Source organism: Papaver somniferum, chromosome 1 (genome assembly GCF_003573695.1).
Source record: "Papaver somniferum cultivar HN1 chromosome 1, ASM357369v1, whole genome shotgun sequence".
NCBI classification, from domain to species: Eukaryota; Viridiplantae; Streptophyta; class Magnoliopsida; order Ranunculales; family Papaveraceae; genus Papaver; species Papaver somniferum.
The window spans coordinates 12251960-12272386 of NC_039358.1; the positions used below are offsets into that span (position 1 = coordinate 12251960).

At 42.0% G+C, this 20427-nt stretch overlaps 3 protein-coding genes and 1 non-coding gene across 4 annotated transcripts; 1 reads left to right on the forward strand and 3 right to left on the reverse strand.

Moving 5' to 3' along the window:
- Positions 1-710: 710 nt before the first annotated feature.
- On the reverse strand, positions 711-4695 carry LOC113349508 (putative disease resistance protein At3g15700). The gene is made up of 2 exons (XM_026593505.1): positions 3537-4695; positions 711-890 (listed from the first exon to the last, which is right to left on the reverse strand). The coding sequence occupies exons 1-2, from the start codon at positions 4693-4695 to the stop codon at positions 799-801; spliced, it is 1251 nt and encodes a 416-aa protein (XP_026449290.1). The 3' UTR covers positions 711-798.
- A 1433-nt stretch (positions 4696-6128) lies between these two features.
- TRNAC-GCA lies at positions 6129-6200 on the forward strand. The gene has a single exon. It is a non-coding gene; the product is annotated as a tRNA-Cys (tRNA).
- A 466-nt stretch (positions 6201-6666) lies between these two features.
- LOC113349589 lies at positions 6667-7811 on the reverse strand. The gene is made up of 3 exons (XM_026593600.1): positions 7742-7811; positions 6998-7491; positions 6667-6678 (listed from the first exon to the last, which is right to left on the reverse strand). The coding sequence occupies exons 1-3, from the start codon at positions 7809-7811 to the stop codon at positions 6667-6669; spliced, it is 576 nt and encodes a 191-aa protein (XP_026449385.1).
- A 637-nt stretch (positions 7812-8448) lies between these two features.
- Positions 8449-9198, reverse strand: LOC113349662. The gene has a single exon (XM_026593702.1). It carries the CDS (start codon positions 9196-9198, stop codon positions 8449-8451), a length of 750 nt encoding a protein of 249 aa, XP_026449487.1.
- Positions 9199-20427: the final 11229 nt, after the last annotated feature.

Genomic DNA, 20427 nt, shown 5'->3' on the forward strand with positions numbered 1-20427 from the left:
TAAGGTTTTGCTTTTATCTTAAATAATAATTAAAATTAAAGATAATTATCCACTTTTTGTTAGGATTTCTACGATTATCTTAAATATTAACTATAACTTCACAAGATAATTATCCCGTGGTAATATTATCCTCTTAATATTGGGATTTAATATAAACATAATTATCATCTTAGATAATTCCAAAACCAATATTCAATTTTAAATATCCTTTATTCAAATTAAAACCCCTTTCCTAGAGAAAAGATAATTTGGGTTGGTAGTTTTAATAATAAACCAAATGGGTTTCAAAAATAAGCCAACCGGGCTTCCCAAATAAGCCAATTGTGTTTCCATAATAAACGAAATGGGCTTCAATAATCCAAATAAGCCAGTTATATTTCCATAATAAATGAAATGGGTTTCAATAATAAGCTAACTAGACTTCCCAAATTAGCCAGTTAGGTTTTCATAATAAACAAAATGGGCTTCAATAATAAGCCATTATCCATGTACCGTACAAACAATCTGTACCAATAAGCATCCAATTGCTACCCTTATACACAAGTGTATCACTATACTGGAACAACAACTGCAAGAAAAAAAAAAACTATAACAAGCAACTTATTCAGGAATATTAACAACATTTATCTGGTACTTCGGAAAGAAAAAAGAGACCTGGCATAGGGGAGACTTTTCTTTTGTCACCCTGTGCCATTAAACAGGCCCTGCTCTGGGTGGTGGCTGTAGTAGTATGCACCCATCAGTGAAGTGTTCAGTGGCGAATGAGAAAGGCAAAGGAGATAACGTCTTTGCTCCAGCCTAGAATTCATGAAAAACGCTTGATCGAATCATCATAAGAGTCAGTCTGCAGTTGCTCAAACTGGCAAAGATTGAAAATGCCATTTTTGTTCCTGCACCGGACAACCCAACCAAGCAATTTGAATGTAAATCCCAACTGTTAAATTTGTGTTCCAGAATTAGCGATTAATTATAAACATGCATTCTGTTGTACCGCCATGGTGAATCGTCTACTGTGCTACATTATCTAGTGTGACACAAATTTCACTCATACGAGACCAAGGCATTCAAGCAGTAGTCCAAAATAGAAAACATTTCTATACGTGGCCGTTCTTCTTCCTGCAGTTGTTCTTCTTAAATTTTTTTATTCATCATCCTCACGGTGATAAGCCTAATACAAAAGATAAATCGGAGATGTCAGGAACCCAAGATAGTATTTTCTTGCCTACCAGAGAGGTCTTTTACTGGTAAAAGAACTAAAAACAGAAAATGAGGTGGGCGGAGAGCCTGATCTCCAGAAAGAAAAAGAAAAGAAAAAGCTACTAACCAAAATAAGCATACGCAAGCAATTCATTTCATTTCCACAGTACAGATTAAACAAACACACATATATACCTCAAACAAGTGACGCATAGCTAAATTATCACTTGGTTTCTCCCATTCAAAACTTTGAAACCAGTCCTCACTGTGTCCAACAATCTTCTCCAGTTTAGGTGTTCTTTGGTGAGACAAAGAGATCCCCTTCAGATTTTCACACTCAATCACTTCCAAGTGTTGTAAAGAAGGGCAATCAAAATATGATGACCCTTGATTCAAACAAGAAAGTGCGGGCAAGTAACTTAGTTCAAGTCTTTGTAATTTAGGAAGTAGCACGGGTTTCTTATCCGACACTGTAACATTCTGGGAACCCTTTCCATCCCACAATGGTGTAAGATTCTGACAGTACGAGACTATGAGCGTTTCAAGGTTTGGAAAAACTATTTCAGTAGATGCAGTAGTACTGTTATGATGGTTGGAACGAGTTAATGACTCTTCAAACATTTCTTCGTCTGCCTCGATTAATTTCTCCATATCCTAGCAAAAGTGAACAGTAAGGTCCTGTAATTGTTGGAGACTACGCGAAATGGCCGTAGAGAAGAGATATTGCAACTTGTCACAACTGTAAAGCTCGAGTTTCTGCAGATTTCCTAGGCATCCATGTGGAATGACTCCTTTCCATATGGTTTCTAGAGATGGCAAATCCTGCAGAAATATCTTTCTTAGTTTTGAGAATGTAACAACTACCACTTCTTGGTTGATGGGTTCTGTTTCTAAGTTAAATATATCCTTCAACACAGCACAGTCTTCTAATCTAAGCTCATCCAAATTGGGTACCCTGTTCGCCAAAGTGGTAGTGAAAACACTGCCCAGTTTTTCGCAGTTATTTATAGTTTGTCGTTTCAGTTTGTCCATCAACCCTGCAGGTATTGGTCCATGAATAATCTCTTTCAAATTCTGCATTGCACAGATGATTAGTTCCTCTAAAACAATGAATGCATTTAGTGGAATCTCAGCATCTTCTTCTCCTTCTTTTACACTCATTAGATATTCCATCTCGTCGCATTGCTGCAAATGCAGAGAATTCATTTTCTTGAATCCAACATTACTTGGAACAAGTTCTGCCACAGTTTTGAGTTCCTTACTGTTTCTGACACTTAACTTTTCAACTCTTTCCATCAGCACCTTAATCAAATTACAAAGCGGAGGAGGTGACACCGTAAGCTCGCAGAAGTTGTGACAGAACCTATAATCTGAGCCAGTTCTTTGACCGAAAGTTACGTCAAGACGTAATCTCCGTCTATCCCCAAGATGATCATCCTTGAGTAAACTAAAGTGTAGAGTAGTTAAGGTATGTATGGATGTTAGCTCGGCTAAACTAGGTTTATTTTTATTCTCCCACCCATCAACCTCCCATGCAGTGAAGCTTTTTATCATGTACAGCTCTTCCAATTGAGATAACCTCGAAATAACATTTGGTGGGACTTCAAGAGACTCATTGAATGACAGATTCAACAGCTTCAAGTTTGTCAATTCTCCTATCTCTTCTGGCAATCGTCTTAATTTACACCCTTGCAGACTAAGTATCACGAGTTCCTTCAACTTGCCAACAAGAGATATATCCGTGCAGTGATCAAAATTACAAAAGTCTAGAAAGAGAGTCCGGAGGTTTACAAGGAGTGGAAGTGATGAAGGTAATGAAGATATACCAGTCGAGCGCATATCAAGAGTTTCAACTGATCTCATATTCACAAAGGCACTATCTGGGATCTTTTTCAAGGGTTCATTCCCTTCCAAAGACAAGCTCAGGAGCTGAGGGAGTTCAGGTTGCTCTGGAAGTGCACTGATTTGGTTTCGCATTAGTGATAGCCGTAATCGCTTAACGTTACTACTACTACTCCTCCTTGACTGTAAAACTTTTGGCCAAACTTTTAATCTCATGCCTGCTTTTACGAAGAACCCGTTGTTATCTCCGCATGCAATCGATATTGCTACATCACGAACAATGTCATGCATCCATACAAGAGATACATTTTTCTCATTGAGAGATAACAAACACGAACCTACGAGCCTATCCAATATTGTGTGTAATCTACCTCTTGCCTGCTTTAGATTATCTACTTCAAGCAACTCATCATCACAAATGACATACATCATCAATTCATGATCCACATTAATTCGATAATCTAATTTTATTGAAGAGAAGACTTGAGAATCCATACCTTCAATGTAAGTAAAGGTGGCATTCTTCAGTTGAAGAGCAGTATCCTCCCACAACAAGTTGTCTTTGTTTCTCAATGCCCTGCCAAGTGTAACAAGTGCTATTGGCAAACCTTTGCACTCATTTGCAATGTGCCTTGACAGTTCTAATTGCGTATCCGGAGAATCGCCTACATTTTTCTTGAATAAATCCCACGATTCGTCTTCTGTTAAGACTCCAACTTCGATATTCTTGTCAACGATCCACGAGTTACACGCTTGTATGCGCATTCTTGTAGTGATAGCAACTTTGCACCCTTGGTGTCCACGAGGAATACCCACATCATATAAATTAAGATTTTGTGTCCATAGATCATCCAAGATAACCAACACACTTTTTTCATCCATCAATCGAGCCGATAACATTGCTGCTCGTGCTCTTCTATCTTCCATTTTCATAATCCTTTCCAACCCTAAGACCTCCGCAATCGTAGCTTGTATCTTTTTCAGGTCCACATTTTGAGACACATTTGCCATAACAACCACATCGAAAATCTTCTCTTCTTGCACTTGTTTGCTAATTTCATTCATTAGCATGGTTTTTCCTACTCCACCCATTCCATACACACCGATTAAACTAGTTCCTTGGTCTTTTAACGCGGCCATTACTTCATTTATAGCAACTTTTCTTGATGCAAATGACTCAAAATCTGGATTTGCAGGAAGAAAATCTATACCATCAAAATTTGGATCAGAAATATCGCGAAAACTCTTACCTTCTTCAAGAAGCTCTTCGATTATGATCGTCTTCCTTTCGATTTTGCATCCAAGAACATAACGACTGCTCCCGCAAGAAGTAGTGGCGCTGAAACAAGACTGAGAATTAAGAACTTGTAGAGCCTGACCACTCATTAGCCTCTCCATCGTTTCATCTTTACTAATTTCCTTGTCTACCCGTTCAAGCCAGACTTGCACAACTCTGCGAATCGATTCAAGATTCCTCCTGGCTGCATCAACTCTAACCTGCAAGTCAACTCTTAAATTCTTCAAATCGTCTACTTTTCTCCCAAGCTTTTCGATCTTTCTCCGATGCCGAATTAAGTATCCAATTCGAAGAAGAATTGGAGGCAGTAGACACTTGAAAATTTCAGTAACAGGTGAAACTAAATCGAGCACCGGCATTTTTAATGTTCGTAACAAAAATGAAACTGGCTAGTTCATTAACAAAACAATTTAGCTCTTGATACATAAAAACTTTTATCCAAAGAATGTACAGTTTGGAAACAGTGGTGGTTGAAGACAAAGACTCATTAAGGACTCGTCATTGGACTGAGAAGAAAGAGTTTTAACTTATTCTCTTTCAATTGCTTTTTTTGGCAAGACAAATTTATATGGTCTGGCAGACTCTGGTTGACTAGCTGGCATACTAGTATTTTATTACTTCCGGCACTTTTTAGTATGGGAGTGGAAATAGTTGGTGGTGTTTGAAGTTTCCATGGTTGTTCTCAGCTTACTCCTAATCTCACCGGGAAATCGTATAAAACGTTAATTTTCTTGGTCTTGAAATTGTGTCCCAAAACTAATTTCAGACTTTCAACTTAATTCAATCAAAATGTGCTTTGAGGGAATTCATCCTGTGATATACAGTGTGTGGTTTGGCACCTTGGACAGACAAATGATATTATTTTTTTGGCTCTAATAAAAGTGGTTGAATCTGCCCATAGTATATACCTACAGTTTGGTTATATTTGTTGAAGATTTCCTAGGCAAACTCGTACCCATGGAATTTCACAAGTTCAACTCTTTTCAGGGCACGTCCGCAAATCCGATTGGTATCTCCTTGATGTGGAATTATATGCAATTACGTGCAGTGGCGGAACTATACATCAGGGACGGATCCAGGAAGTATAAATTTTCTTTTAAGGTCTGGACTAAAAGCTTGGTCGAGCGAAAAAAAAAAAAATTAGACTTGTGGACTAGCAAGACCACCCGGGCAAAAAAACGCAAAATCTTACAGTGGTGTCGAGTTTGGCATGAAAACAATCATTCCTAAAACATAGGCTTAAGCCACCCCGCCGAAGCTAATTAGTTTTCAAGCAACCCCACCCTTATTTTCCAGCTCCATCACTAATTACTTGAGTGATTAGTTTTCAATTATACAATGAGTCTTGTGTTAGCATATTATCTTTTTTAATGAACATAGGTTCATTTGTAAATGAATTTAAGGCGATGCGGTCTTCTCTTTCGGCAACTAATCCATCCATTTTCTTGTTAGCTTAGTCACCAGGAGCTTCAAGTGGTTTTGTAAACTGTATCTTCTTGCTTGCCGAGTGTATAGAGCATTTCCTGGTACAATTTTGTGGTGTGATAGCTGAAACTGATTTTCCTTCATCTGAAATATGATCGACGCGAATGCAATATGACTAACCTCGAGTTGTGTTGTTTTAAGATTAACAGCCAATTTGCTTCCGGTTGTCACAGTTGGTCTTACTTTTTATTCATCTTTAACCCAAAAAATAAATTTATGGGCACGTATAGAGAACTTGGATGACAAATTTGATCGTTGGTTTTGGAAATCGGTTATTTGATTAGAATAAACAACCTTAATCATAAATGGTTCCATAGCTCAGTGGTAGAGCATTTGACTGCAGATCAAGAGGTCACCGGTTCGAACCCGGTTGGGCCCTTTTTACCTTCTGAAGGCTTCAACAAGACCTACTGGCTCAGTGTACAATCTAATCTCTGACAGGATTCCTAAACTTTTACCAGCACCTGGTTGGCATCTTGATGAGAAACCCATGCACCACTTGCTAATATTTTGTTTGCACATTGAATGAAAAGTTAGCTGAATTAACTAGGAGCTCATATGGACGCAGCAAAATCACATATTGTCACCTATCAAGCACGGATGTTTCAAAATTGGTGACGTATCTGTATTGGTACCGTATCACTATTGGATACTTGGAGATAGTATATTCTGAAGAGGCAAATGCCCTGGACCTCTCGCACCCTAAGCGAGAATCATACCACTGGACCAAATGCCCTGCTGATGGACACAAATCAGAAACATTTCTTTCAAAATGGAAATCCGGGGGGTCAAGTGAAGTGTAACGATTCTATATTCTGAAGAGGCAATAGAAAGTGGAACAGAAACTACTCCAAATTCTGCAAAATGTAAGAATATATATCAGAGAATGGAAACAACTGATTTACGGATAAATTCATTCAATAACACTCATGCTTAGAGATCAGGATTTGGGTCTAGTTTTTTTGTTCAGAATACTGTTTTGGGTTTCTAAGGGTACTGGGAATGTTGGTTCTGCATTAAAGTCATTTGAAGAAATGACTAGAATTCTTTGGTTTGTACTTATATGAATCCTGGAGAGACAAACTGGGGTATTGAGTTGTTTGGGTCTCTGGAAGAGAGAAATGTTGTTTCATAGGATTTGGTTATTGTATTCTCTCTGTAACTCTCGTTGCTTACCACTGCTAGACCTTTGGTGGGCATCAACTTAGAAATCATAGACTTGTTCTGTTTTGGTTCAGACACAAATGATAATATGGATTCCAAAACTGCTAGGGTGGTAGCTTCAACTTCCTTTAGAAGACTGACATCAGCTACAAGGTCATTCTTTTTGTTGGCAGTTCTTTTAAGATCTGCAAGGCACTTTCGGATCACCTTGGTAACTTTCTTTCTGGAGGCAATGTATGTGTCAACTTCATTTGAACGTCTACGGATGGACGACTGAAGATCTTGGACAGATTCCTTCATTTGAGACAAAACGTCCGTAACAGTGCTGCAAACATCCAACAACATGATAGATCCGTCCAAGACTGTTTGTAGGCATTTTCCGTCATGGGTAGAAAGGAAATCCTCAACAGATTCGTACAAGTCCTTTAGGCCAGCTAAATTGCTAGAGATGGATGAAGAAGAGGTGGCTAGTTCTGAAGATCTTAACCGGCACAATTGCTCCTCAACTGCAAGAGTTAAGAGGATGAGATTCGGTGGGTAAACTGATTGAACGAGTGTGGAACGTTTTGTTTCAGGAAGCCATTGAAATTCACTTTGGTTTGCAGAAGAAGATATAGAGATGAATTTAGTTTTTGTTGATGAAAGCTCTCACAGTCACTTCTTGCAGGTTGTCATGTGGCGGAACTACCGCAACTACTTTCCATGTCTGTTGATTGTTTGTCTATAGCTTAAATCTGTACATGCTAATATATATACCTGTATGTGCTCGAGTGGCGCTGTTTGTGCATCTACCAGTTAATACCTGTCTTTTAAGAACCTCAAGCATTGACCTCTGTCACATGATATGGAGGAAGAAGCCATTCTTTTTCTTTAAAATTCTTAATTCGTTGTCACAGCTCCAGCCTCACGAATGCAATTAATGGTTAACAACCAGCACCATACATGGCAGAAGTAGAAAATTACGAGTTTGTTTGTTTATTAAGTTGACATATAAAAGAAATAAACAGATATGATGATGCATAAACTCACCCAACAAGAAGAATCTTGACAGACTTGAGATCAAGGCGAACCAAACGTGTTATCCTGAATGATTTTCATATAAATCGCTGATCGGCCAATTCATATGTCCCCTTGTTAATCAACCGTTAGAATCTTCACATGTTCATTTGATGTTTTCATCAAGATCAATGCTTCCTCAATAATTCTAACCAAAATCAATACACCTGGAACAAGATTTTGGTTACCAAGTAATTTCGTATGGTTCAATGACGCAACATATAATTACCAAATGTAAACTTGGACGAAAAAGAAGATATAATGTGAATTTGCGACAAATGTTTTGAGTAAGTGTATTAATATACTTTGTTGTTTCTTTTGTATACAAAATGTACAGTCAAAATTCCACTGGGCATTCCCTGATAAAATGCGGAAAATACCGATGGGAGGTGAATATATCTATGGATCTATTGGTTAAGAATGTTAAGAAGTGAAACTCGGTTCTTGATCAAACACCGAAAGACAGATTCTAGTCCATCTTCAAGATCTTGAAGGTTCATCTCAAGAGCAGCCAATGGCTTCTGCACTTCTTTTGCTTCAATGACTTTGTTTTTCAATGCGGCATCGACCTTGGTTACCTCAGTAACAACTTGTTGTGTTGCGCGTTTAGTGGTCAACTTTGAGACTAGTGACCAGTTGCTTTGCTTTGGTCCAGATAGGTAAGACAATACAGATTCAAAAACTGCAAGGGTAGTTGCTTCAACTTCTGCTAGGAGGCCGACTTCGGTGATGAGATCATTGTTTTTGTTGGTGTTCCTTTTAAGATCTGAAAGGCAGTTTCGGATGATTTTGCAGGCTTTCTTTCTTGAGCTCGTGTATGCGTCAAATTCATCTGATCTCCTTCGGATAGATGACTGAAGATCCTGGGCAGATTGTTTCATCATAGACAAGACATCCTTAATGGTTGCACACACATCCAATAACATGACAGATGTGTCCAGAACTGCATCTAAGCATTTTCCATCTTCAGTAGAAAGGAAATCCTCAACACAGTCATACAAGTCCTTTAGAGCAACCAAGTTGTTGGAGATGGATGAGGTGAGATCTGAAGATCTCAATTTGCACAATTGTTCTTCAACTGCAAGAGCAAGAGGGTGAGATCTGGTAGGCAAACTGATGGTGCGAGTGTGGTAAGCAATTTTGTTTGAGGAAGACATTTTCAGTTTCTTTAAAAGCGGAAGAAGGTATTTGGATATACAAGTTTTATATGTAGAATTATGATTTGATGAAGGTTTGTTCAGCTGGTGCTCCTTTTATACACAAGCTACAAGAGGGGTACAAATTCATCATGTGGTGGACCTTCCTCCATCTTCGCCGCTGTCTACGCATTAACAGAAAGATAGTAATGCATCTACGTGCATGAATGGATTCCTACCAACATGCATGGTTGTGTATCGTTGTTAGTCATCTGATCTACCAATTCCAACATTTGGAATCTCGATAGCCTTGGGTTCCCTTCTTACTCCAATTAAGTATACATGTCTTGCTGTACGTATATATGGATTATCTTCTCGATCATAAAAAGATCTGTTAAACATATGTTAACCCATGATTCCTGAACTATACATGATATGGCAATATTAGTTCGACTCATCAAGTACAAGAATGAATAATCTCTTCAAAAGCTTAAACAAGAGAAGCATAGAAGTTGGTACCTTCCTTAGATTGTGGTCAGCTGTCCAGGGAACACTGAAGAACAAAATGATTCCTATAATCCCTCTGTGTCCCTTTGCATCTATCACTCATATTTGTAGATTCATGACTAAGCAAAATGTATCGACAAACACCCATTTGAGCAGAAGTCTTCCTCATCAGGAAACATAAGCTCCATATTCTGGCGATAAACCCTCAAAATATTCTAACCTTGCGGACCTCAATTCCACAAAGATTCTCAAGACCACCAGAAATCCTATCGACAATCATAAATCTCCTGATGTCACACAAATATTGTGAACACATAAATCACGAAGGCATCTACATGTTCACAATCAATGTTCGTGTTCTAGATACAGACTCATGTTGATGATACATTTGCACTGATTCCTTGGCTCAAAACCCTCGGGTTTATCACAGCCTCGTCTAATAACACCGCGAGAGGCGTTTGCGCATGGAATATGAATAAAACAAAGAAAACAAAGTATAAAAGTAAAGATTCATGGAGCATTAAGCGAATGTAAAGTACTGAAATGTAAATAAGACTGGGATTTACGTGGTTCAGCACTAAGGCCTACATCCACGGGGTTGTTGTTTCACTATGTACTTGGTGATTACAGAGATAGTCAAGTGACTTTGGAGTTTACATTGGTCTGTATATTGTAAAGGACAAACTTACACTCACAATCTTTCTCTCTCCTTCTCTCCCTGATTTTTCCGATCCCCTCACTCTTGGTGGAGAGGGGGTATTTATAGGGTTAGAGTGTGGGACCTATCTCTGAGGGCCGTTGGAACCTTATCTTCTTGTGTTTTGTGTCAATCACGCGGAGGTCTTCGTTCATTACTTGATCACGCAGAGCCATCCTCGTTCGTTCCACGGGTTGATCGACACGTATACTGCTCAGAGAGTTTAATGCGGGTAGTTGAGGCGCCTGCTCGTGTCAGACAAGTGTCTTCTGCCCCTGTCACGTCCATGTCAGTTAACTTTCTCTTCACCGTTGATCTTAGCTTCTTTTGGGGATGAGATAAAGTAACTCTTCGGGAATTATTTGGTGCTCCGCAGTACATCGTGTTTTCGGTGTATCTTTTAACTTCTGCCCTTAGATTTGTTCGGGCAAAGATCCTACGTCGCCGGGATAGGCTTCTTGGCTATGGGCGTGTGTCATCGTGTTTTGATGATTTTTCCTGCATGCTCTCCACGTATCTTCCTCTATACACGTGTTCGATGATGAAATATGTACACACAATTTGCCCCTTTTCTTCGGGCTTGAATGTTTAGTGGGAGCATTGAAGAAAACAGACGTTACATATTCTTCCTCTATCCTAATAACTTCACCTAGATACTTGGGCATGTTTCTTATTCGTGCATTAACTGCTCATTTAATGGGCACATTTCCCATTCCTCCGTTAATTTCTTTCTCTTTCTTTCGAGTATATTAAGGAGAGAAGAAGAATTAATTTCATTCTCCCTAAAAATTAATTTCATTCTCCCTGTCAGTCTTCATTCTTTGTTCTTCAACCATTGAATTCTCTCTGCCTTAGCATTAATCACGCTCGCTTCTTCTTTGTTTCTGATTTGTTGTCCTCTTCCTGCTGCTGTTTGTGGTGGTAAGGTTTCTTTTCTTTGTTTCTGTTGTTTTAAGTTGTGTTGATTGTAAATTTTCTGCTGTTGATCGTATCGTAGCCTCCTATTTCTGCTGCTGTCGTCCCTTGTTTGTGATGAAGAACCTCTTTTAATGCTTGTATGCTAGTTTGCCCCTGTTCTTCGTCTCAAGTCGAGGAGGCCATTGTTTTACTTGTATTGATTGGACTTTTGAGTTTAGGGTTTTAGGGTTTTGGGGAATTTCAAGCATGTATGCTAGTTTTAGGGTTTTTGTGCTATGTTGAGATGGACTGCTATTTATGTGGTTTTTTGATCTTTGGTGATGTCCTTGTGTTTGTTTCTAACTTGTTTATGTTGTACCTCTTCACAGCCATGTCTGACCGTCCGCGGCTTCCTTATCAAACTTCGGGTTCTAGTCCATCGAGATCCCTCCGCGCAGAGAGTCTCAAAATGATCCCCGTGGTATTAGATTTTCTTCTTATGGGGCGAAGGCCTCTTCTCCTAGGAAAGAGGGTCCCTCAAAAAATCCTTCCGGGTCTCGAAACGCTGCCGATCGTGCGGTTTCTCGTCCTCGTGATGACGTTAGGTGTACGCAGACACCTCCTCGTGCTGTCTCATTTGATGTTCCTCCTCTGCGTTCTGTAGTGCCCGTGCATCACCCTCTGCCGCCACCTCTAATACTTTCTTTCAAAGGGAGGAACACCAAAGGTGGTGTCCCGAGAGCTGAATCTTCTAAGAATCCTTCTTTGAAAAGAAGAGCTTCCGAGGCTTTTATTGGTTCATCCGATCCCGCGGAAGAGGATGAGGCTGCCCCGGTGATACGCAGCGTTTCGGTCAGCAAGAAGAAAGTTACGTTCAAGCATACTGACCTTGAAGTTTTCAAGGAAAAGCATGAGCTTCAAGCCTTCGAGGTTCGTTTCTATGCCCCTGAGGATGATATTACTTATGAGCTCATCTCGAAGTATCAGTTTGATGAGTTTCACTTGTTGACTACGGTTGGAGCCTTCGAGGCGGGTCTTATGCTGCCGTTGTACAAGTCTGGTGACTCCTTTTATTACGATGTGCTTGCTGGTCGTGAAGGCTCTTCCACCAATACTCACAGTCGTTCTGTGTCGCAATTATCGGGGAATTATCTCCGTGCACTGAGGGAGTGTTATCTGCGGAGTAAGGGGGAGACGACGATGACGTGTTACGTTCCAAATCCCGCACAGAGGGAATGGTATACTCCTGAAAACTTCAACAACTCCTTCGGTGATTACGTCAATAGTAAAAACCATAAACCGTGGAGTGTTAGCCTTCGGAATCTCGCTGCTCCTCGGGGCGAAATTCGTCTGTTAAGTGAGGTGAGCGATGCCAAACTGAAGTATGTTCCAGGCACCGAGGGGTCTAGTCAGCGGAAACTTTTTCCGGCACGTGAGAGGATCAAGCGTGACCATGATTATGAGTGGCACGCTACTGTTATTGAAATTGTTGGTCCTTAGGCGTACGGTTGGATTCCCGGTCCGCGCGGTTGGCGTCCTTCTGAGAGTAGCAGGCCACGTGAATCTCCTCCTGCTCATTATGGAGATTTCTGTCCCTGGAGTTTAAATTTTGAAGGAATGAACTTTCCTTATTCCCTCGACGTCGTTGAAGGAGACGAGGAGGAAGGTTCTGGTTCTATACTTCCACCGAAGAGTGCCACTACTGCCAAGGTATGCAGATTCTGGCCGCGCCTCTCCTCCTTTTAAAAATCAAACTGTTCGAGGAAATAAATCTTTTTGTGGAACGTGTTGGTTTGCAGGTGTCGAAGAAGAAAAAGATTGGTCCGAAGCAGTCTTCTACCATTGTGACGGGTGAGGCTGAGGTTCATGCAGAAGTTACCAGTCCGGTGAACGAAGAGTTTGCCGACGATGAGGAACTGTCTGATGGGGAAGAACGCACTGATACTTCCCCTCTCCATGTCGAGGAGGAGATTTGTGCGGGTTGTGATGGTGATGAGGGGAGAAATAATGCCGCGGTAGCTGACGGCAGTGTTATTGCTGATATGTCTGTTCCTGCTGGTGATGCTGCGAAAACTCTCCCCACCATTTCTCAAGAGTTCTCTTTTGACAGGATTTATTCCGCAGGGGAACTCTTTGACGATGCTCTTGATTTTCCTGAAGACTTCTCTCTGCTTTCCCCCAATGATGATTGGGATGTGCTCGGGGGTTCTGGTAAGGAAGACGCTGCTATTCAGGACGGGGGCGCGGATGGTCATGATGCGCTTGTTGATGCCGAAACTTGTGCTGATGGGGAAATATCAGAAAAGGGGAAGTCCGTGATTGACTCTCCTTCCGAGGATTTCCCTCATTCGCTGACGTTTGAGGGTGAGGACGCCATAATGGATTGGCTCAAGAAAAAGGGTCTGCTGTTTGTCCCCCATCCTGCCCCGGTGGTTACTGGTGAAAAGGATTCCGATGCGTATACCCGTCGGATGATGGAACTATATTCCAAGGCGCGGGTATCTGAGATGTGGGGGAAAAGCTTGAGTGTTCCCGAAGCTACCCTTGTATCGGAGCCTCCTACTTCTGTCACGGATATGATGGCCATAGCCGATGGGTACCAATATGGTTTTCCTCAGCAGCGTGTCTTGGAGGTAAGTCTTCGTTTATATCTCTTCGTGACGATTGAATCCTTCGGTGAAATAATGTTTGCCGTTTTGATGTGTAGATGATGAGGAGTGAGCATTGTAACCATGTGTTGTATCAATTCTTTAAAGCGAAATATTTGAAGATGGAGGCTAAGCTTCGTCACAGAGAAAATGAATTATCTGCGGCTGAGGTGGAAATAGAAGAACTGAAGAAAAGCCTTAAAGAGAAAGAAAGGCTGGGTGAAGCGGAGGCTGGTCTTCGTTCAGAGCTTGCTGCCGTTCGCGCTGAGTTAGAGCAAACTCGCGGCCAAGTTTCAGCTTTCACAGGTTTGGTTCTTTTTCCTCTTTTACCCTCGCAGTGCGTCGTAATTCCTCTATATTACTTAGTTGTTCTGTCTGAGTCTCCCCACCCTATCTCCAGTGGGTGGCGTCCCCGAGCTGATATGGATTCGAAACGAAAGGGCACGACAAAAATCTCGTATCAAAGAGCTGGTCGAGAAAATTAAGAGCGAAGCCAAAAAGTGGGACGCTCGGGCTGAGGGATGGCGCGCAAGGCATGTTCAAATGGTTGATATGCAGAATCTGTATAACCATGACCGTACTTTGTTCAATGGTACACTGCTGTGGACACGTGAGAATCTGCGGGAATCCCGTGAGCGCACTTCATTGTTGGAGTCTAGGATACATCTTCTGGAAGAGGAATTACGAAAGGCTCGCTCCCTTCCTTTTCCGGGAGTTAAGGAGAGCATGTTGTGTCTTACCAGAGAAAGGGACGATGCCCGAGCCAAAGTTGGGGCTCTAAGCAAGGCCCTTGCTGCGTCTCGCGTTGAAATAGCTCGCCAGGCTGAGTCTGAGAGAAATCTTGAAGTATGTATGTACAGACTTAGCAAAGGGGTATCAGAGATAAACAACGAAGTCAACCACCTTCGTCACATGGATTCGATGAAGCAGGTAGAATTAGATGCCAGTCAATTTACTCTCACCAACCTTCAACTAGATTATAAGAAATTATCCGCGGAATATGACCATCTTGATGAAGCGCGAGATGCGGTTGTTAATGAGCATGAAGAGGCTTCGGCTTGTGTCGAAGGTATAACCCTATTTCATCGAGTGTGATTGTGTATTTTCTGTGCTAACTCCCTGGTGTTGTCTTTTTCAGAGCTCGAGGGACAACTCCGCGTTGCAAAAGAAAATTTTGAAAAGGCTCAATCTTCCTTAGCGCAGCAGGAAGAACAGACTAATCATTTTAAGAGTTTGGCGGCATCCCGCGAGGAGGCCGTTGGTGCTGCTTCTAAATAAGTGAATCGTCTATCTTCGTTGTTATCCCAAGCCCAACAGCGGACGACAGTTATTATGCATAAGGCTCGGTGTCAATTGGCTGAGGAGACAAACAAGATGTTGGAGAAGATTGAGCTTGGCCTTAAGACCGAGCATGGCCTCGTGAAGAACTATTCGCGTCGTCCAGTACCTGCTTCCTTGCCTGGCTCCTCGGGACCCTCATCTGGTGGGAGCGTCCCTTCAACTCTTCGGACCAACCCCGCTGATGGGGCGGCATCTTCCAAGTAGACACCATGGCATTAGCCCTTAGTTAAGTTTTGGTAGTATTTTGTAGAAAGAATATTTTTGATGTGTATTCTTCCTTGAATTGGCCTTGCCGCTTTTTGTAATCAACCTTTATGAAATGGATCCTTCTCTTGATATACCTGCAATGTTGGTTTGTTTTTATTTTAAGCATTGTGAGGAAGGACATTAAAAATCAAAGAAGTGTTTTAAGTGTTTGGGTGCGATACTGAAGGGAGGTACCTTCGTGATCGTCTTGAGACCTGTCACCCCGCTGGCGAACCCTGGGCCAGAGGATTCCCAGACGGTGGGGGACGAGGCAACGTTCTAGGATATGGGGTTAAAATATTTACATACACCCATTCCGTCGACCCGTTGCCTTAAGATTGGTTGGGTATCTCTTTCTGCTGGGTGCCTTCCCCCTGGTCTTACACTTATGGACACTGATGGGGGATCCCTGAGAGATTGTAGATTAACTAATTTCCCCAATATTGTTGATAGGTTTAGTTTACTTGATTTTTAGAAAGCTTGTTTGATTGATAGGTTGAGGCCTGCAATTCCTCGTCCAGAGATAGAAACATGTAGAGCGCTCACGCTGCCTTCTTCTTCTGGTACTCTTCACGCAGATGCAAAGCTGCGTTGCTCCTATGGGAAGTATGTTTTAAGCCACTTAGCATTCCAAGGATGCCGGAGGACCTCGCCTTTCAGATTACGAAGGTAGTAGGAACCGCTTCCCGCAATGTCGTGTATTATAAAAGGTCCTCCCCACGTAGGTGCTAACTTTCCCCATATCTTTTCTCGTTGATACTGTGGGATTGTTCTCAACATATACTGCCCCTCTACAAAATTTCGAAGCTTTACCTTTTTGTTGTACTCCCTTGCTAGTCTTCGTTGATAATTTTCCATCTTTTGTAATGCTGCTTCCCTTCTTCCTTCTAAGTCGTCCAATCTCTCTAACATCATGTTTGTTGTGAGATTTTTCTCCCAATCTTCAGTCTTTGTGGTTGGCATGAGGATCTCTGTTGGGATGACTGCTTCAGCTCCATAAGTGAGGAGAAACGGGGATTCCCCGGTGGCAGATCTTCGTGTTGTCCTGTATGCCCATAACACATTGTGCAACTGTTCACACCATCTCCCCTTATGCTCGTCTAATATTTTTTTGAGGATAAGGGCGAGGGTCTTGTTGGTGGCTTCCTCTTGTCCATTGCTTTGAGGGTATATGGGAGTGGATTTGTGCTTCCTTATTTTGAAAGTATCGAAGAGCATGTCTATATTTTTCCCCTGTAATTGCTTACCATTATCAGACACAATTTCCGCGGGTATGACGAATCTGCAAATGATGTTCTGGAATATGAAAGTAAACACATCCACGTCTCTGATCCTGGCCAAGGCTTTAGCCTCCACCCATTTACTGAAGTAGTCCGTGGCTACTATCAAAAATCGTCTTTTCCCTGACCCTTCGACGAAAGGCCCGACGATATCTATGTCCCATTTTGCGAATGGCCACGGACTATCTACAGAATTTAACATTGTTTCCGGCGCGTGTATCTTTTTGGCGAAGCGCTGACATTCTTCACACCGTCGGGACATTCTTGCGGCATCTTGTATCATTGTGGGCCAGTAATATCCTTGCGTTTTTTCTTTGTCGGCTAGTGATCTCATGCCGCTATGATTCCCTGCGTCGCCATAATGTATGTCGTTTAGAATTCGATGCCCCTCTTTCCGGGATAAGCAACGTAGTAACGGTCCGAGGAAGGATTTCTTGTACAAGACCCCATCCCGAAGATCATATCTTCCTACTTTGGAGAGTATTTTCCTAGCTTGTTTATGGTCCGCGGGTAAGCTTCCTTTTTCGAGAAACGCATGGATCACTATTCTCCAATCATCTTCGTTGCTGAAGTATTCCTCCTGATTTGCTCTTGACAGGATATCTTCTTCATCAAAATCGTTATGGATATCTTCTTCTACCTGGTCTTCGATATTTTCTTCCACTTTATCTTGATTGGTAGCGAAGGAGAATTGAGATGCAATCGAAGGATCGTATATCCTTGTTATTTTAATAGCTTCGACGCTTTTGTCCTTCAGCATGGATGATATATATGCTAGGGCATCCGCGTGCCTGAGATCCCTTCTGCATAAGTGTCGGAACTTGATGTTCGGAATTTGTAATGCCAATGTTTGGACCAAGGCCATGTAAGCTGAGAGGGTGTCATCGTAAACCTTGTACTCGAGCCTTATTTGCCGTATGACAAGCTGTGAATCACTTGTCAGTCTTACATCGGTTACCCCCATCTCTATTATTATACGGAGAGCGTATACGACTGCCTCTTATTCGACGATGTTTTTGGTATGCTCTTTGAATTCTAACCTGAGTGCCTGTACAATCCTTTCTCCGGTTGGTGTGGTGATGACGATGCCTATTCCTGCTCCTTCCTTATTTTTGGATCCATCAACGAAGACTTCTCATTGTCTTTGACTCGCGGGTTCGAGGATATCCATTGGTTCCTTGCTTTCTTCCTCGGCTTCTGGTATTCCATTAATCTCTTCGTCGTTGTCCAGGGGGAGGTCTGCTAAGAAATCCTCCAAAACTTGGGATTTTCGAGAATGTTGAATTTCATGAATGATGTTGAATTGGTCCGGGTGGATGTTCCACTTGGTTATTCTGCCCACTTTTCCCGCGCTTTTGAGGACTGCCTCCAGTGGTGCTTTGCATGGGACCCAGACGAAGTGAGTTAGGAAGTAGGTTCTCAGCTTTTTAGTAGCCCATACCAATGCTAGGATAAGTTGTTCGATATTTGTGTAGTTCTTTTCCGCAGAATTGAGGGTCTTACTGACGTAATAGATAGGCTGTTCTATCTTCGTATTGGTTTTGACCAACACTGCGCTAACTGCGTCTTCCGTTGCTGCTATGTATAATGCCAAAACCTCATCGGGATCCGGCTTCTGCAGGATCGGAATTGAAGCTAGGTGTTCTTTGATATTTTGGAAGGCTTCTTCGCATTCTTCGGTCCATTCAAACTTACTCCCTTTTTTGAGGATATTGAAGAAATGTTTGCATTTATCCGAGGATCGGGCAATAAATCTTCCCAAGGCTGCTATGGACCCATTGAGCTTTTGTACTTCTTTTAAATTCTTCGGGGATGGCATTTCTACTATGGCCTGAATCTTTACTGGGTCTACCTCGATGCCCCTTTTTGTTACCAGATATCCGAGGAATTTTCTCGAGGTGACACCGAAAGTACATTTCTCTGGATTCACTTTCATGCGATGTTTCCTCATTGCTTCGAAGATATCTCTCAGATCCTTGTGGTGATCTTTTCGCAGATTTCTTTTGACGAGCATATCATAAACGTAGACTTCTAAGGTACTACCAATCCATGGCCTGAAGATAGCATCGACCATTCTTTGGTATGTTGCTCCTGCGTTTCGAAGTCCAAAGGGAATTCTAGTGTAGCAATAAAGGCCATGGGCGGTGTAGAACGCTGTGTGTGGCTGATCTTCTTCTGCCAGGGCTACTTGGTTGTAGCCAGAATGTACGTCCATGAATGATAGTTCTTCATATCCTTCTACTGCTTCTACCAGCTGATCTATGCTTGGTAGGGGATAGCTGTCCTTTGGACATGCCTTGTTGAGGTTGGTAAAATCGATGCATATTCTAACCCCCTCCATTTTTCTTAGGAACGACGACCATGTTGGAGATCCATGTAGGGTACTTAACTTCCTTGATGAAACCTGCGTCTAATAGTTTCCTAAGTTCTTTTTCCACTGCCTTATGATACTCCGGTGCAACTTTTCTAATCTTCTGCCTGATCGGGGGAGTGTCTGGTTTGATGCGTAGCTCATGTTGGATTATTTTCGGGTCAATCCCCGGCATATCTCCTAGTTTCCAATCGAATACATCTGTGTATTCTTTAAGTAATTTGGTCAGGGAATCTTCTCTTCTTTCGTCCATTATGGTCCCTACTTTTATCATCTTCGGGTTTTCTTCCGTTCCTATGTTGATTTCTTTTACGGGCTCTACTGGCGTGAACACCGGCTTCGGGTTCCCGAGGACTGGGGCGTTCTTTGATTGCTATTTGGTATGTTTCTGTCCTTCGTTGACTGCTGAAGTACTTGTCTCTGTGCTTAGGACACTATCATCTTTTGTTAAACCCCTTCCTGTAGTTTCCTTGAGGAATAGGTCTATGGCCTTTTCTTTCGAGGCTTCTTTGTTTTTAATTCTTCGGGTCTTTTGCTGCTCTTCTTGTTCGTTGTTGATACGATCCTGAGTGGCTTGGCACTCTCTTGAAGAGACCCGATCCCCCTTGATTTCCATTACTCCCTCAGGTGTAGGGAATCTGAGATATTGGTAGTACGTTGCCGCCACTCCCTTGAGTTTATGTAACCATTTTCGTCCAATAATGGCGTTGTAGGGGATGGGGCGTCCACTACGCTGAATCGTGTTTCTAATTTCATGGGTCCGGCGTCAACTTGCAACACGATATCTCCCAATGGCTTCGTGGGTGCTCCATTGAATCCGTAGATGGTGTAATAAGAAGTCATTATCTGTTCTTCATGGAGCTTCATTCGTTTGAATGCGTCGTAGAATAGAACGTTCACTGAGCTTCCCCCGTCTATGAGGATCTTTTTAAGGTTACATCCAGCCACTGGAAGTGTGAGGACCAGGGGGTCGTTATGGTCTTCCATATCTTCTTCGATATCTTCAGCATCGAAGATAATAGGTGAGTCCATCCACTCTTCGTGCTCTTCCACCTCTATCCCATCGATCTTATACAATTCGCAGCGGTCCTCGAATTGCTTCCGTAACCTCTTTCCTATCTGTGTTGTAAGTTAGGGCCCTGTGGTTTCAGAACACGAGATGGTGTTAATGGTGTGGTTCCCTTCTAGAAGTTGGACTAGCTTGGTTCGTTTGGATCTATCCTCGGCGACATCCTTTCGTATGAAATGTTTGAGCTCGCCAGC

What these genes read in the sequence shown, in the direction of transcription:
- LOC113349508 (XM_026593505.1), bottom strand. Translation starts at nt 4,695, where the DNA reads ATGCCGGTGCTCGATTTAGTTTCACCTGTTACTGAAATTTTCAAGTGT. An exon ending in CACCTTTACTTACATTGAAG is followed by an intron (nt 891 to 3,536) that starts GTATGGATTCTC and finishes TGTCCGGTGCAG; the next exon opens with GAACAAAAATGGCATTTTCA.
- LOC113349589 (XM_026593600.1), bottom strand. Translation starts at nt 7,811, where the DNA reads ATGCTTGAGGTTCTTAAAAGACAGGTATTAACTGGTAGATGCACAAAC. An exon ending in CGCCACTCGAGCACATACAG is followed by an intron (nt 7,492 to 7,741) that starts GTATATATATTA and finishes TAACTCTTGCAG; the next exon opens with TTGAGGAGCAATTGTGCCGG.
- LOC113349662 (XM_026593702.1), bottom strand. Translation starts at nt 9,198, where the DNA reads ATGTCTTCCTCAAACAAAATTGCTTACCACACTCGCACCATCAGTTTG.